At 40.1% G+C, this 13,632-nt stretch overlaps 1 protein-coding gene across 2 annotated transcripts; it reads right to left on the bottom strand.

Moving 5' to 3' along the window:
- Positions 1-238: 238 nt before the first annotated feature.
- On the bottom strand, positions 239-12,741 carry LOC122281375 (ADP-ribosylation factor GTPase-activating protein AGD5). Of its 2 annotated transcripts, XM_043092812.1 has the most exons (11): positions 12,431-12,737; positions 10,893-10,951; positions 10,545-10,635; positions 10,385-10,439; positions 10,153-10,243; positions 9,791-10,016; positions 8,446-8,668; positions 8,126-8,304; positions 7,656-7,859; positions 7,469-7,527; positions 239-755 (listed from the first exon to the last, which is right to left on the bottom strand). In XM_043092812.1, exons 1-11 carry the CDS (start codon positions 12,479-12,481, stop codon positions 596-598), a joined length of 1,398 nt encoding a protein of 465 aa, XP_042948746.1. In that variant the 5' UTR covers positions 12,482-12,737; the 3' UTR covers positions 239-595. The 2 variants fall into 2 exon arrangements, with proteins under 2 accessions (XP_042948746.1, XP_042948747.1); XM_043092813.1 differs by lacking the exon at positions 10,153-10,243 and having other exon boundaries at positions 10,385-10,455; positions 12,431-12,741.
- Positions 12,742-13,632: the final 891 nt, after the last annotated feature.

Below are 13,632 nucleotides of genomic sequence, written 5' to 3'. Positions count from 1 at the left end.
GTAATGATGAATTAAGATGAAATAAAATATTTTAATGGATTGGTTGTCCTACATTTAACAAATACCCATCTAGCCTTGTTGACATACAATATCTATGCGGCAACGATCGAATGAATTAACTTCTCACGAGTCAAAGATACAAAGGAACAGAAACCAATGAATAATGATGAACTCATGACTTGGCACAAATGCCACTCACCCAGATGCATAAAATCCAGCAGACATCGACACAATGACAGATCAAATATCAACATTGCTATAAATTTATGAATTTCGAATAATCATTTTCCTTGGGTTGTCAATCATTCCAGGACTTGTAAAAAGTTACTCCGGAAGTCCATCAGTAGATGTAGATTAAAGGAAAAAAAAATGGATAATTCATAATCAATCTAAACTCATTTTTATTACTTCAGATACACCTACTGATACAAATGAAGCAATCACTCAGATATGAAGGAAAAAAACTGGAACTCCCTCTACAAATGGCTTACAACCATCAGAGTACAGGTAAGAAAAAGTCCAGGGGCTATTTTTCCTGTAATTCATCTATTTTTGTATGGTATGGCAAAGCAAGCATTGTCATCCGAAAGGCAATTCACGGTTTTGAAAACATCCCTTGCGTTAAGGAGGAGAAATCATACTCCTTCCCCGATTGAGTTGGAGGCACAGATGATACTGTTGGTGTGGATTGAGGCTTACTCAGTGGAGCAACAGAAACACCATTAACAGGGGTGGTTTGCCCCATATGATACAAGCTGCAAGCAATAAAGGGCAGCAGTTATCAATACTAAATCATGTAGTTTAGCAAAATAATGGGGAACCTTATTGTGCGTGCGAGGGATTTGTAATAAAAACAATGGCAACAGTGTAACCAACACGCAAAGTGCACATTCACTTTCCCCGCCTGCCAGATGACTAGTGCAAACCACAAAATGAATAAAACAAACGGAGAAACAGATATCAAATATTGAAAGAGTTAAGAAACCCCATAGGCGAGAAGATAGTACCTAAAATGGTACTAAAACTTAAAAGTAATAACACTCTCTAGAAGTTCAAACTAGCTTTTATAACAAACACCTTTTGAAAGAATAGCAATTCCCAACATATTTTCCGGCATGATATTCAACTGTACTTCAATTGAAATCATTACTATAATTTATATGGAGTCTTTGCAAGAAAAAATAAGCATATTCGGTATTCTTAGGTAGCATGTGTGGCAATAAAAAGATACCCTAGGAGTTTTGAGTTCAATTATGGTTGGATAAGTTTTGAGTTCAATTAGGGAATTTTTCTTTAATACTCTGTCTTTGGGCTAAGGCTAATGTAATGAATGGTGATGATGTGTTGGAGTTTTCTAGTTTTTTTCTAGCCTTTTAGTTGCTATATTTAGGTATTCTCTTGTATACTTCCTGTATACTTAGGCTATGCCTATTTATGGTAATAAAATTCTTATTAATTATATATAAACAAATTATGGTTGGATAAGCTTGCTCATAGGCTAGCCTCAAAAAGAGGTAAAAGAACACTAAAACAATATACTTCCTGAAACTTGTCAACAAAAAGGGTACCAAGCTGTGTAGAAATTTCATAATTGAAAAGAAGTGTTTTGAACTCAAGAAAATTAACGAAAGACGTTGGAGGTTCACTGAGATTAGTTTTCGAGCAGTGAGATTTATTTCCTTCGATCAGGAAGCTCTGGGATGGTTGGCTGAAAAGGTGAAGGAAGGAATAGCTCACGGGGGGCAGATGGAGTTTGTGAGATCGAAACGCAGCGGGTCCCAAGTTCTTATGGTGCAGAGGCAGCGCAATTCCTTAGGGAGTTTCTTTGCTCTTTCGGAATATGGACCAATGAAACGGCGTGGGATGCTGTTGGTCCCGGAGGGGAGAAAGGGTGAAGGGTGGAGGTTTCTTCGAGAGATGTTGCTGGAGCTCAGTGCATCATCCTCTAAGTAGAGGACAGAAGCACTACCTCCTTTGGGGATGGTGCAGACCTGCGATGGAGTTGGTTGAGGAGTGTCGGGGTCAAATATGGTTGACGTGCTGCAGGCGTTGGTAGATATGGAAAATCAAGTTGACAGTTTAAAGAGTAAGATGGTTTTCTTGAAACGGTGCGTTCTGGAGGGGCTGAAGTGTGATACGGGTGTGGGCCAGGTTGTTGATGGCCGGGCTTTAGGTGGTTTGGATAAGGGTAAGGGGCTGGTGGGGTTTGGGCCGTTTTTGGGTCAGGTGTTTCAGGAGTCCAGCCAGGTATTGAAGACAGGCCCAGAGGCCCAGGCCGTGAAGATAGGCCAAGGCCCAGAGGCCTAGCCCGTTAAGCCTGGCGAAGTCCCTGTAGGTAACGGGTCAGCGTGTGCTGATGGCCCGCCGTCGCTGGGAGGGCCTCAGCCACCTTCGACGGCGAAGGGACAGACGGCGCCGACGTATACGGGGGTGGGGGTCTCGCCAAAGTTCTCTGGGTTGCCGGAAAACAGTTCCGAAGGCCAGGGTATTAGTTTGGATCTAGCGGCAGTTTTGAATCGAGTTGAGAAGGACGTGCCGGTGATGGGTGGGCCTCAGCCACCTTCGACGGCGAAGGGTCAGACCTCGCCGGCGTGTATGAGGGTGATGGTTTCGCCGGAGTTTTCTGTGTTGCTGGAAACCAGTGCCGAGAATGAGTTAGCGTTGAATAGTGCCGAGAATGATGTGCCGGTGATAGAGTATGCACAGAAAGTGCCGTCTGGGTGTGAGAGGGTTAACGAGGCTTTTCCTATGCCGGTTGCAACGTCGGAACAGGGCCTGGCTGTAGAGGGTCTTCCGATACACTCTCTGAGAGGTGTTGATGGTGGTTTACCCTTGCTGGAAGTTGCACAAAATTGTGCGCATGTGTTAGTAGATTCTTCTGCTGTATTTTCCGAGGAGGTTGAAGGGGTGGAGTTGGGTTTGTATGCTGGTGGTAAGGGTAATAACGGGGCAGTGGAAGCTGAGGTTGGTGAGGCAGTTTTTGGTACTAAGGAAGCTTCCTCTTCTTCTGTTATAGCAGGGTCTTCGTGTGGTGTTCCGGTGTTGGTGGGGAGCTCTGATGAGGTAGTGGCAGCTAGAGGTGAGGCTGTTTTGCAATTGGCTGGGGTTGGGGAAGATTGTGCTGGTGATGAGGGGTCTTTCCTCACTCCCTTGTGCACACTTCCGCCCAGAGTTGAAGAGAGGAATTATTCCTCATCGTGGGTTTTTAAAAAAGTGAAGGAAATTCAAGCAGTTATAGGGATCTCTTGTGTTGGCAAGGAGGAACAATTTAAAGCCCTTCTTGTAGCTTTGGAGGAAAGCCACTCAAAGTCAGCTGTTAAGAGGGATAGGGAACTTAAAAAGTTAACCTGTTCCATTAATTATGATGTGAAGGAAGGGAGTGGCGGAAGGGAGAGATCGAAAGGGAGGGGCAATCCAGGTGTTAATGCAGCCTAAGATTATATCCTGGAATGTGCGGGGGCTAAATGATCGCAATAAATGCCTTCATATTAAATCTTTATTGCGATTATGGAAGGGTGATGTGGTGTGTTTTCAAGAAACTAAGTTGTGGTGCATTAATAGAAGCATTATATGTAGCTTATGGGGGTGTTCGTATGTGGGTTGGGCTTACTTGGCTTCAGAAGGAGCCTCAAGTGGGGTTTTACTTATGTGGGACAAAAGAGTGGTGGAGGCGGTAGAAAAGTGTATTGGAGAGTTCTCAGTAGCAACTAAGTTTAAAAACGTGGAGGATGGTTGGGAATGGGCCTTTGTAGGTATATACGGTCCGAATGTGGATAGGGAGAGAGGATAAGGTTATGGGAGGAGTTGGCGGGTATTTATTCTTTATGGGAAGTGCCGTGGTGTATGGGGGGGGATTATAACATTACTCGCTTTTAGAGTGAGCGATCGGGACAGCATCGAAACTATGTGGCCATGGAGGAGTTTTCAGAGTTTATGTTTGACTTGAATCTCATGGATCTTCCATTGGTAGGGGGTGAGTATACTTGGTCAAATGGTAGGGTGTGGTCAGGATTGGACAGATTTCTGGTCTCTCCTGAGTGGGAGGCTCATTTTCCGGGGGTTTGTCAGAAACGGCTTCCTCGAGTCAGCTCCGATCATTTCCCTATTCTCGTAGATTGTGGGGGCATACTCGATGGTCGTCGGCATTTCAAATTTGAAAATATGTGGCTTAAGACGGACGGTTTTGGAGAATTGGTGAGGGCTTGGTGGTCATCGTATCAGATCGCTGGCACGCCAAGTTTTATCCTTGCAGGTAAATTAAAGGCCTTGAAGATAGATCTGAAAAAGTGGAACTTGGAAGTTTTTGGCCACACTGACAATCAGAAACTAGTCCTTATGGAGGAATTGCAGGAAATAGAAGGACAGGAATTACAGGGAGACATCTCAGAGGAGGGGTTAATGAGGAAGGGCATGGTTATGGCAAATTTGGAGAGAGTCTTGTTGGCGGAGGAGACCTCGTGGCGTCAAAAATCTAGAGCACTCTGGTTGAAAGAAGGGGATAGGTGCACGAAATTTTTTCATAAAGTGGCAAACTCTCATCGACGGAATAATGCCATTGAGGTTCTTCATTCAGGTACTGAGGTAATATCTTCGAAGACTGATATAGAGAATCATATTGTGCATTTTTATGAGGCCCTACTTACCGAATCGGTTGTGTGGAGGCTGAAGCTGGATGGACTGCGTTTTGAGTCTATTGACACCCAGAGTGTGTATGTGATGGAGAGACCTTTTGATGAAGAGGTGTACAAGGTCATTTCTGGGATGGCGAAGGATAAAGCACCTGGTCCAAATGGCTTCTCTATGGGTTTCTTTCAATCTTGCTGGGACATAGTGAAAGGTGATGTTATGCAGGTCTTCAGTGAATTTCATTCTTTTCAAAAGTTTGAAAGATCTCTTAATGCAACTTTTATTGCTCTCATTCCCAAGAAGCAAGGGGCTTCGATCATTGAGGATTTTCGTCCTATAAGTCTAGTTAGTGGAATATACAAAATAATTTCGAAAGTGCTGGCCAACAGGTTAAGTCCTATGATGGAACAGATTATCTCCAAGCCACAAAATGCTTTTATTCGTGGGAGACAAATTCTGGACTCAGTGCTCATTGCTAATGAGTGCTTAGATCACAGGTTGAGGGAGGGAGTTCCAGGTATTCTTTGTAAATTAGACATGGAAAAGGCGTATGATCATGTGAACTGGGATTTCTTATTATATTTGCTACGGAGGTGTGGATTTGGTGAGAGGTGGATTTCATGGATGAGTCATTGTATTTCTTCTGCAAGGTTCTCAGTGCTTGTTAATGGATCACCTGTTGGGTTCTTCAATAGTTCTCGGGGTTTGCGACAAGGAGATCCATTATCTCCGCTGCTGTTTGCTATAGTCATGGAGGCCCTTAGTCAGATGGTAAAGGCGGCTGTGGAGGGTAGTCTCTTATCGGGTTATCAGGTGGGCAATAGCACGAGCGACTCTATTGTCATTTCACATCTTTTATTCGCAGACGATACTCTTCTTTTCTGTGATGCGGATATTGATCAGATCCAAACCATACGAGCATTGCTACGTTGTTTTGAAGCAGTATCGGGTCTCAAGGTGAATCTTGGGAAGTCTGAGATGGTTCCAGTGGGTGCGGTCTCTAATACCCCCAGCTTAGCAAGCTTTTTGGATTGTAAGGTGTCTGCTTTGCCGATGACATATCTGGGCCTTCCATTGGGCGCAACTTTCAAGGCTAGAGCTATTTGGGATGGGGTAGTGGAGAAGATCGAGAAAAGGTTGGCTGGGTGGAAACGGATGTATTTATTGAAAGGTGGTCGTCTCACTCTCATTAAGAATACCCTTTCTAATCTGCCCACTTATTATCTTTCCCTGTTTCCTATGCCTGTAGGGGTGGTGAATAGGATCGAGAAACTTTTTAAGGCGTTCCTTTGGGGGGGTATAGGGGAGGAGAAGAAATTCCATTTGGTTAAATGGAAGACAGTATGTGCCCCAGTCGAGCAGGGGGGGTTGGGAGTGTGTGACTTGAGAACTTTTAATAAAGCTTTATTGGGGAAATGGTTGTGGAGATATCAATCGGAAGGGGGAGCTTTGTGGAAGACAATTATCGATGTTAAATATGGAGCGGCTTGGGGTGGATGGTGTTCGAATGAAGTGAGAGGGGGGTATGGTGTGGGTTTATGGAAGTATATAAGGAAAGGGTGGCCATGTTTTGAACAAAATATTTGTTTTGTAGCAGGTGAGGGCAACCGTATCAGTTTTTGGCGTGATGTATGGTGCGGAGACCAGGCTTTGAAAAGGGCGTTTCCGGCTCTTTATAGTTTTGCAGCTAATAGGGAGGCTTCAGTGGCTGATATGCGTTTCTTTTCGCATGGCTCACATCAATGGAATATTCTTTTTAATAGGAATTTTCATGATTGAGAACTATCTTATGTATCATATCTTTTCAGCCTGCTATATTCCAAGGGTTTGCCAACGACACAAGGGGACAGAGTGAAGTGGAGGGTTAATAATAAGAAATGCACGGTTAAGGCGTATTACAATATCTTGACAACACAGGACCATATTCCGTTTCCCTGGAAAAATATATGGAGGTCCCGGGTGCCTTCCAAAGTTGCCTTTTTCATATGGAGTGCTGCTCTTGGGAAGATCTTGACTATGGATAATTTGAGGAAGAGGGGTTGTGTCATGGTAGATTGGTGCTATATGTGCAAAGAGAATGGTGAATCTGTGGATCACCTGCTATTGCATTGTGAAGTAGCTAGGGGGTTGTGGGATGAGATCTTTCGAAGGATTGATGTTCCTTGGGTGATGCCCCTGAGGGTTGTGGACCTGTTGGGTTGCTGGAGGAAGTTGCAAGGTTGTCACCAGGTGGCTGCGGCGTGGAAGATGATTCCGTTATGTATCATGTGGTGTCTTTGGTTAGAGAGGAATGCCCGGTGTTTTGAGGATAAGGAATGAACAAGAGTGGAGCTGAAGAATTTTTTTCTGCATACTCTACTGTCTTGGTTTTCGGCTATTGTACTAAATGGGGATAATGCTCATGATTTTTTGTCTTTGATTCAGCATAGTTAGAATGTATTTAGGTGTTTTTCTGTACACCTCCGGTGTACATGGCTCATGCCTTTTTCATTCATATCAATAATATTTTCTCTTACCTATCAAAAAAAAAGAAAGGGTACCAAGTAGAGCAAACCTCTCAACTTGAGAACTTCCTGCCAGCCATTTGCAGGGTTAAGAACCCATTGTGCAAGTAACCATGACATCTAAAATGCCTTAGACATGGCACCTAAACAAACACAAACTGGGCATCTACCATTCAACACAATTAATTACGCACACAAAATTATAGCTCAATATTCAGTCGACAGCTATAACTTAAAATGGATTATAATTCTATCAAGCAGGTATTGTTTTCTATTTTCAAGTTCCCAAAACCCTTTTAGGTATGAAAATTTGACCTAAAGAAAAATTCATGACATACCTAGGTGTTGGGTATGGAACAGCGCTCCCCACTTGATATGCTGGCAACATGTTCCTCGTCTAAACTCAAGGCAGAAAGATGACCAAATGAGAAACTTGGTAGATAAAAGAAAAAAAAAAGTATGCATTTAGGTAAGCCATAATACGGACTATCCCTGCATGAATGTTTTCAGTTCATGTGGCATTACCATTCCGGGCATCTGGTAGCCAGTATTTCCCCAACTTTGAGTGGGCAAATTGATACTGCCATTGGAAGCAGGTTGTTGCATAGCCGCAACAACTTTTGAGTCCCCACCAGCAGACTTAACTGCAGCAGCCATGAGAAGGGACTGTTGCTGAGCTAGCATCATAAGTTGTTGTTGATGTGCAGAAAATGGAGACACCATGCTTGACTGCAATTCAAACCAGGAAAACATAAATTTTTTATTTTCAAGCAATACGTGTTCATAGCCAAAATCTAGTTTCTCCAACGAAATCATATACAAAAGTTGGTTTTTCAAAATTAATCAGGGTCAGTCGATTTTATATTGGAACTGAATGAGAAAACTTTTATATTGGAACTCCAAAAGGCAAATAGAAAAATCTTTTATAATCAGGCTAGCAAAGTTTTGTCATAAACAGTTCTTAACAATCTTACAAATGATGGTGAAGCATATACCTTCTCAAAAAGGCTCATAATATCATTTTTTACATCTTTCTGAGGTTTCTTTGAAACTGGAGCAGGCATTACTGAAGGTGAATCTTTAAAAAGATCCTCAATTCCAGAAGTTGACTGGGGACTACTTTCAAGCGGTTTTGTCAGACCAGTTTTCTCAGCTGTTGAAGCTTCTCCAGCAGCTGTAACCATAATACAACATTACAACTATAACTCTTAACCTCAAAGAAATTGCACAAAACATGTCATCATAAAGAATACAAAATTAGATGTACGGCTTTGATGATCCAATAAGTGAAAAGAGATGGTCACTAGACACATACACTGGAAACCTGCCCAAGCATTATCATCAGGTGAAGCTGCCTCTGAGCCATTTTCACTTGGAGCATCCAAGGATAACATGTTGAAAAGGTCAGTTGCATAGTCAACTTTTGGTGGAGAGACAGCAGAAGCGGCATCCAAAGGCTGTTTTGTTGCTTCATCTTGGGGCACTGCTGGTGCTTGTTCTATTTTCTCAGCATGTTGGGGCTTTGGCATCGGAGTAACCTGCTCAGATGTATATATTTCATGCATAAAGAATCTAATATATCTTTGGAAAATACACAGAATGGTCAAAAAGAAAAAGGAAAAGGATTATCATTTGGAAAAGATTGAGACAAATCTGGAATGATGTAGGTCAACCAGTCCCAACCATTATAACCTAGGAGATTACACAATGCATCAATTGAGACCACCTAGACTTGACCATGATCACTGCACTTAATTGCTAACATTGCATTGGTATTTGATTCCTCAATTTTCTTTTCCATGTCATGAATATTATGGCACTGATTAGATTTGTCATCCACAAATGGCAGCCAACCCATACCCGGTCCTCAGACCAAATATAGAATCCACTAGAGCTCAAAACACCATAGCCTCATAATATATATAGAAATCACAAATTCCAGTGATGAACTTGAACACTTTCAGGCACACCTTCATATCTGTGCTTTATAGAGATAACCACAGTGACTAACACATTCCAAAATCTTATCCTAACCCATTGCTATGCTACAGAAAGAAATGGATAGCTTGGTTCTGAGAGTGCCCAACAAAGGCCATTTACTTTTGTGAACAGTATTTTTATTTTTATTATTTAACAACATAGAACCTCACCAAGGTAATGCCCTTCATACACACTCGAGGAGCAAATCCCGAATACACGACCCTACTTGCCAAAAACATTGTCTCAGGTCATCAAGAGGAACTCCTAAGGCAAAACAGAATCCAGGATATCTGAGTTTGCAGTTCATCCCAAACCTCTCCTTTAACTACTAAGCTGTTACTTTGGGCCGAGTAGCTTTTTATTTTCATGTAAATCTCTGTAGCAATACCAAGAGAATGCCGCTTAGTTTTTTGACATGTTTCCTTGGGCCTAGTAGCTTTAAAAAAAGGGGCATCCTCTTGGAATACAGTTCATCCCAAACCCACCCTTTGACCACTGAGTTGTTTCCTGGCAATAATTAAAGACATTTTCTTGGTTTTGCAAATGGATTGACAGTTCCAGCAGAAATACCTAAGAAGTCACCATGTTCTATTCTCCATCTTTTCGTAACAGCTTTATACTTTGCAAGCAAGGACACAATATATGAATGGTTATCAACTAGGTAAAACAAATAAAAATACCTGCTCAGGTCCTTTAGGTGGAACAGGAACAGTAATCCTTGTAGCAGGACTAGAACTAGGTGGCTGTGTATTCTTCCTTTCCTCAAATGTATTTTCAGAACTAGAAATATGGCCCTTCCCACTTCTTTCCCCAGGTCTCTGCCGATGCATGGAAGCCTTGTCTTCCTGCCCTCTAGTCGGTGATTTTGGCTTTCCATCCCTAGAAATCCATCTCTTCTCTTCATACCTAGAAGAATACAATTATGATTAGGATGGACAAATAAATCTTATGACTGCAACCAGATGCACATAACAAAGTATAGCAATGGACTAAATTGATATAAAGAAAGACACTAGTTCCTAGATTTAACTCTTATACATACTTTGCACGAATAAAGTTCTCAATTCCAACTCTATCATAATTTGGGGGTAGATCTGCTTCCCAGTAACTATTTGCCTTCTCATTTCCCATTGCTAAATAAACCAAAAAAACCAAATAAATTCTTAGGCGGTTTATAAATGTTAAGTTCAACGTTACATGAGTCAGGAAAAATTACTTATAAAAAAGCATCGGTCAGGAGAAATTCAAGGCCATGAGGTAATAGACAAGCTTACATTGAATAAAGGCAACCTGCTCCGGAAGCCAAGTGTCCAGGGTAGCAGACCGTACCTGCAACCAAAGTCATCTTCAAAAGTCAAAATCAGCCTACTTCATATATTCTGTAAATTTGAATGTGGATACATATTAAATGACATGTAAGATGAAAAGTATAACCTTTGATATGTGTACCCCAAGGCTTCTATGGATCCCAGAACATTGCATGCATATAAAGATGCCTAAATTCACACTAGCCCATCTTGGACCTCTGCATAGCAATAAAGTCATTATAAGGAGTTAGTAGAAGTGAAATGTACGGAATTAACAACATGCTTATTTTTATTTTTTTATTTTTTGATAAGTGTTAACAACATGCTTATGTATGAAATAACCAAGGAAAATTCCCTATTGCTGGACAAAATCTATCAAATGAACTTGAAACTCTTATCACTGTACAATATCTACATAATGATGAAACTACTATAATATCCAGATCATATCTTTTGAACTTGTCAGAGAACATACTTAGACTTGCAGTCAGCACATTCCCTATTCTCTGGCAATTTAAGAAGTCCTTCCAGTATCTGCATTATTTAAAGTAGGAGATAAGATTTGTTTATATTTAAGGTAGGAGATAGTGAAACAAAGATTTTTATTTTTTTTTTAATCAAAGATTAGCATATATAAAATCATAAACAATGAGAAAGATTCAACAACACGAAGTGTTGGCATATTAAGTCCAGTGTAACCCATTGCATTAAGTCAAAGACCAATCTAAAAATGGTAATGGTTCATATTCCAAAACTCAAGACAATGATCTCACTTTTAGGTTATGTTTGGGTAGTGAGGCAATCTCAAATTATTTGTGAATAATAGTGAAAAGGCGTTAAAAAAGTAATGATAAAATATTGAATAGTAGTAAGAAAAGGTGAAAAGTACTGATAAAATCTCACTCCACAACCTTAGTTTCAATATTAACATATATGCATCTCATATAAGAAGAGAGGGTTTGAAGCAACAGCATTCAATAGACCAAGCTTAAAATGGCACACAAAAGAGCATCAAAGCAAATTGAATAATACCTCTTAAATAATTCATAATTCCAAAACTCAAGACAATGATCTCATTTTAGTTTCAAACCATCTCATATAAGAAGAGATGGTTTGAAGCAACCACATTTGATATATTATCCTATCGTCATGCAAAATACATTCTTTTCTCCTATACTCTGTATGGTACAGGAGGGCTCTGCCAACCAAAAGAACCATATTTGATGTGGTGAGGGCTCATATTTACTATATGATAGACAAGTTTGAAACACAAAACCTATGTCTACCCTCTATATAGGATCTCCTTCCCACAAATTTTAAAATATATAGTGGATAACTCTGTAGTTGCAAATATGTTTTTAAGTGCACAACAATCAAAGGAAATACCCGACCTGAAAAAACACTCAAATTTATGGTGCAAAGCGTTCTACTGAAAAGATTTGCATGTATGGAAAAGATTTGCATGTATGGAAAAAATGAGTCATAAATACATCTCATCACAACGAGTAAGATATGAGCAGATGTATGTGTTGGAAGAGATTAAAAACTAACTAAACCAGATTATATGTGCCCAACATTACTCGTCCAAAAAACAAAGGTCCAACATCAACAACATAAATAACCCTGATCAAATTCCAAGCGAACTCCAATAAACAAAAGGGGAGAGAGAGAGAGAGAGAGAGAGACATCATCGCAGTGCATAATCAGCTATAGGAACACTTGGCACTGATCAACGGATCAACGGACCAATTTCACCAAAGACATTTTTGGTTCAGATCATACAGATCGAAATGTTCCCGAATCTTATAACGCCTAATCAAGCCCAAAAAAAACTCCAAAGTTCCCAACTTATCCTTTATCTCTATTCGATTTCTCAGAAACCAATCAAATAGCATAATGAAGATGAATAATCGGAGGTAATTTTTTATTAGAAAAAGGCGTGGCAACTCTTAACATTTCATAAATTATAGGGTTCTAGATGGGTAAAACAATTAAAGGAAGAAGAATCAGGACCTTTCTGTGCTTGGCGTTGAGCTCTTTGGAAACACTGGCCTTCTCGTTCATGGTGTCCTCACAAACAAAGAAACGAGTTAACGAGATAACAAATCAGCAGCGTGAGAGAGAGGACGAAGACGAAGACCGAAGGTCAAATTGGTCTTTCCGCGCACTTTCAACCTCTATCCCTTCCCCCCCTCTCTCTCCCTCTCTTAACTCGCCCTAGTCTCTAATAATTATGCGACACGAAAAATGGGAGAGAAAGAGAGAAGGATATCCACGGCAGAAGGCAGACTGGCAGAGGCCGCTCCTTGACAGCCTTTTATGATATCACGTCCTTTTTTTTTTTTTTTCGTCTCTCTCTGCGTGTATTCTATCTGGCTTCACTACGGGTTTCGCACATGTGGAGCTGGAGTCTGTGATATCTGGCACGTGTGGATGGGTAGGATTGTCCAATCTCAAGAGAACAATTGTTATTTAATTATCTATTTTACTTAATATTTTATTAATCCAAAAAATGTACACTTATGTTTTGACATAGTAATCTATGGTGTTACTGTTGAGTGTTCAGATTAACAATATAATTATTGTGATTTTCCTCGAAAATAATAGTGACAATTGGAGCCGCCGTAATAGGAACTTCTAAGGTTTCTCTGGTATTCTTGGAGGAATCAATATTAGTCATTTTTCACTCTACCAATGTATATTTTGTTGAGAATGAGGATGTTCACCTTCATGCATGCCTGCCTTCGAAATGCATAGCTTTTAGATGATTTGTCTATAGAGAACTATAACAATATTTAAAATTAAACCAATGACAAAAAAATTTATATACTGATAAAATTCAAAACGTAATAATTAGTTTGTGATTTGAAAATTTTCTTGTATGTATCAAGTCAAAATTGTAACCTTTTTATAATTAATTAATGAAGTTTGTTTCCTATATAAAAATGATACAATTTGACATCAATATTATGTTTAATGTGTCTATAAGTAAGCTCATAAATCATTTTTTATTAATTAAATCGCGTTATTTTATACCCTCGTTCTATACATGATGATTTTAAATTTTATTATGTAGCTCGAGGTAGTTTGGAAAATCTCCAAATATTGTTACTGTTAACGCTGAAAACATTTTTGTTTAGTGATTCATAAAAACATGAAGAATAGGTAAGACTCCATAGATACAAAGTCAAAAACTCATACCAGAAAGGATGTAG

This window comes from Carya illinoinensis, chromosome 11, assembly GCF_018687715.1.
Source record: "Carya illinoinensis cultivar Pawnee chromosome 11, C.illinoinensisPawnee_v1, whole genome shotgun sequence".
Classification (NCBI taxonomy): domain Eukaryota; kingdom Viridiplantae; phylum Streptophyta; class Magnoliopsida; order Fagales; family Juglandaceae; genus Carya; species Carya illinoinensis.
The sequence above is the reverse complement of the archived record's forward strand: the minus strand, read 5'-3'. Positions and strand labels throughout refer to the sequence as shown.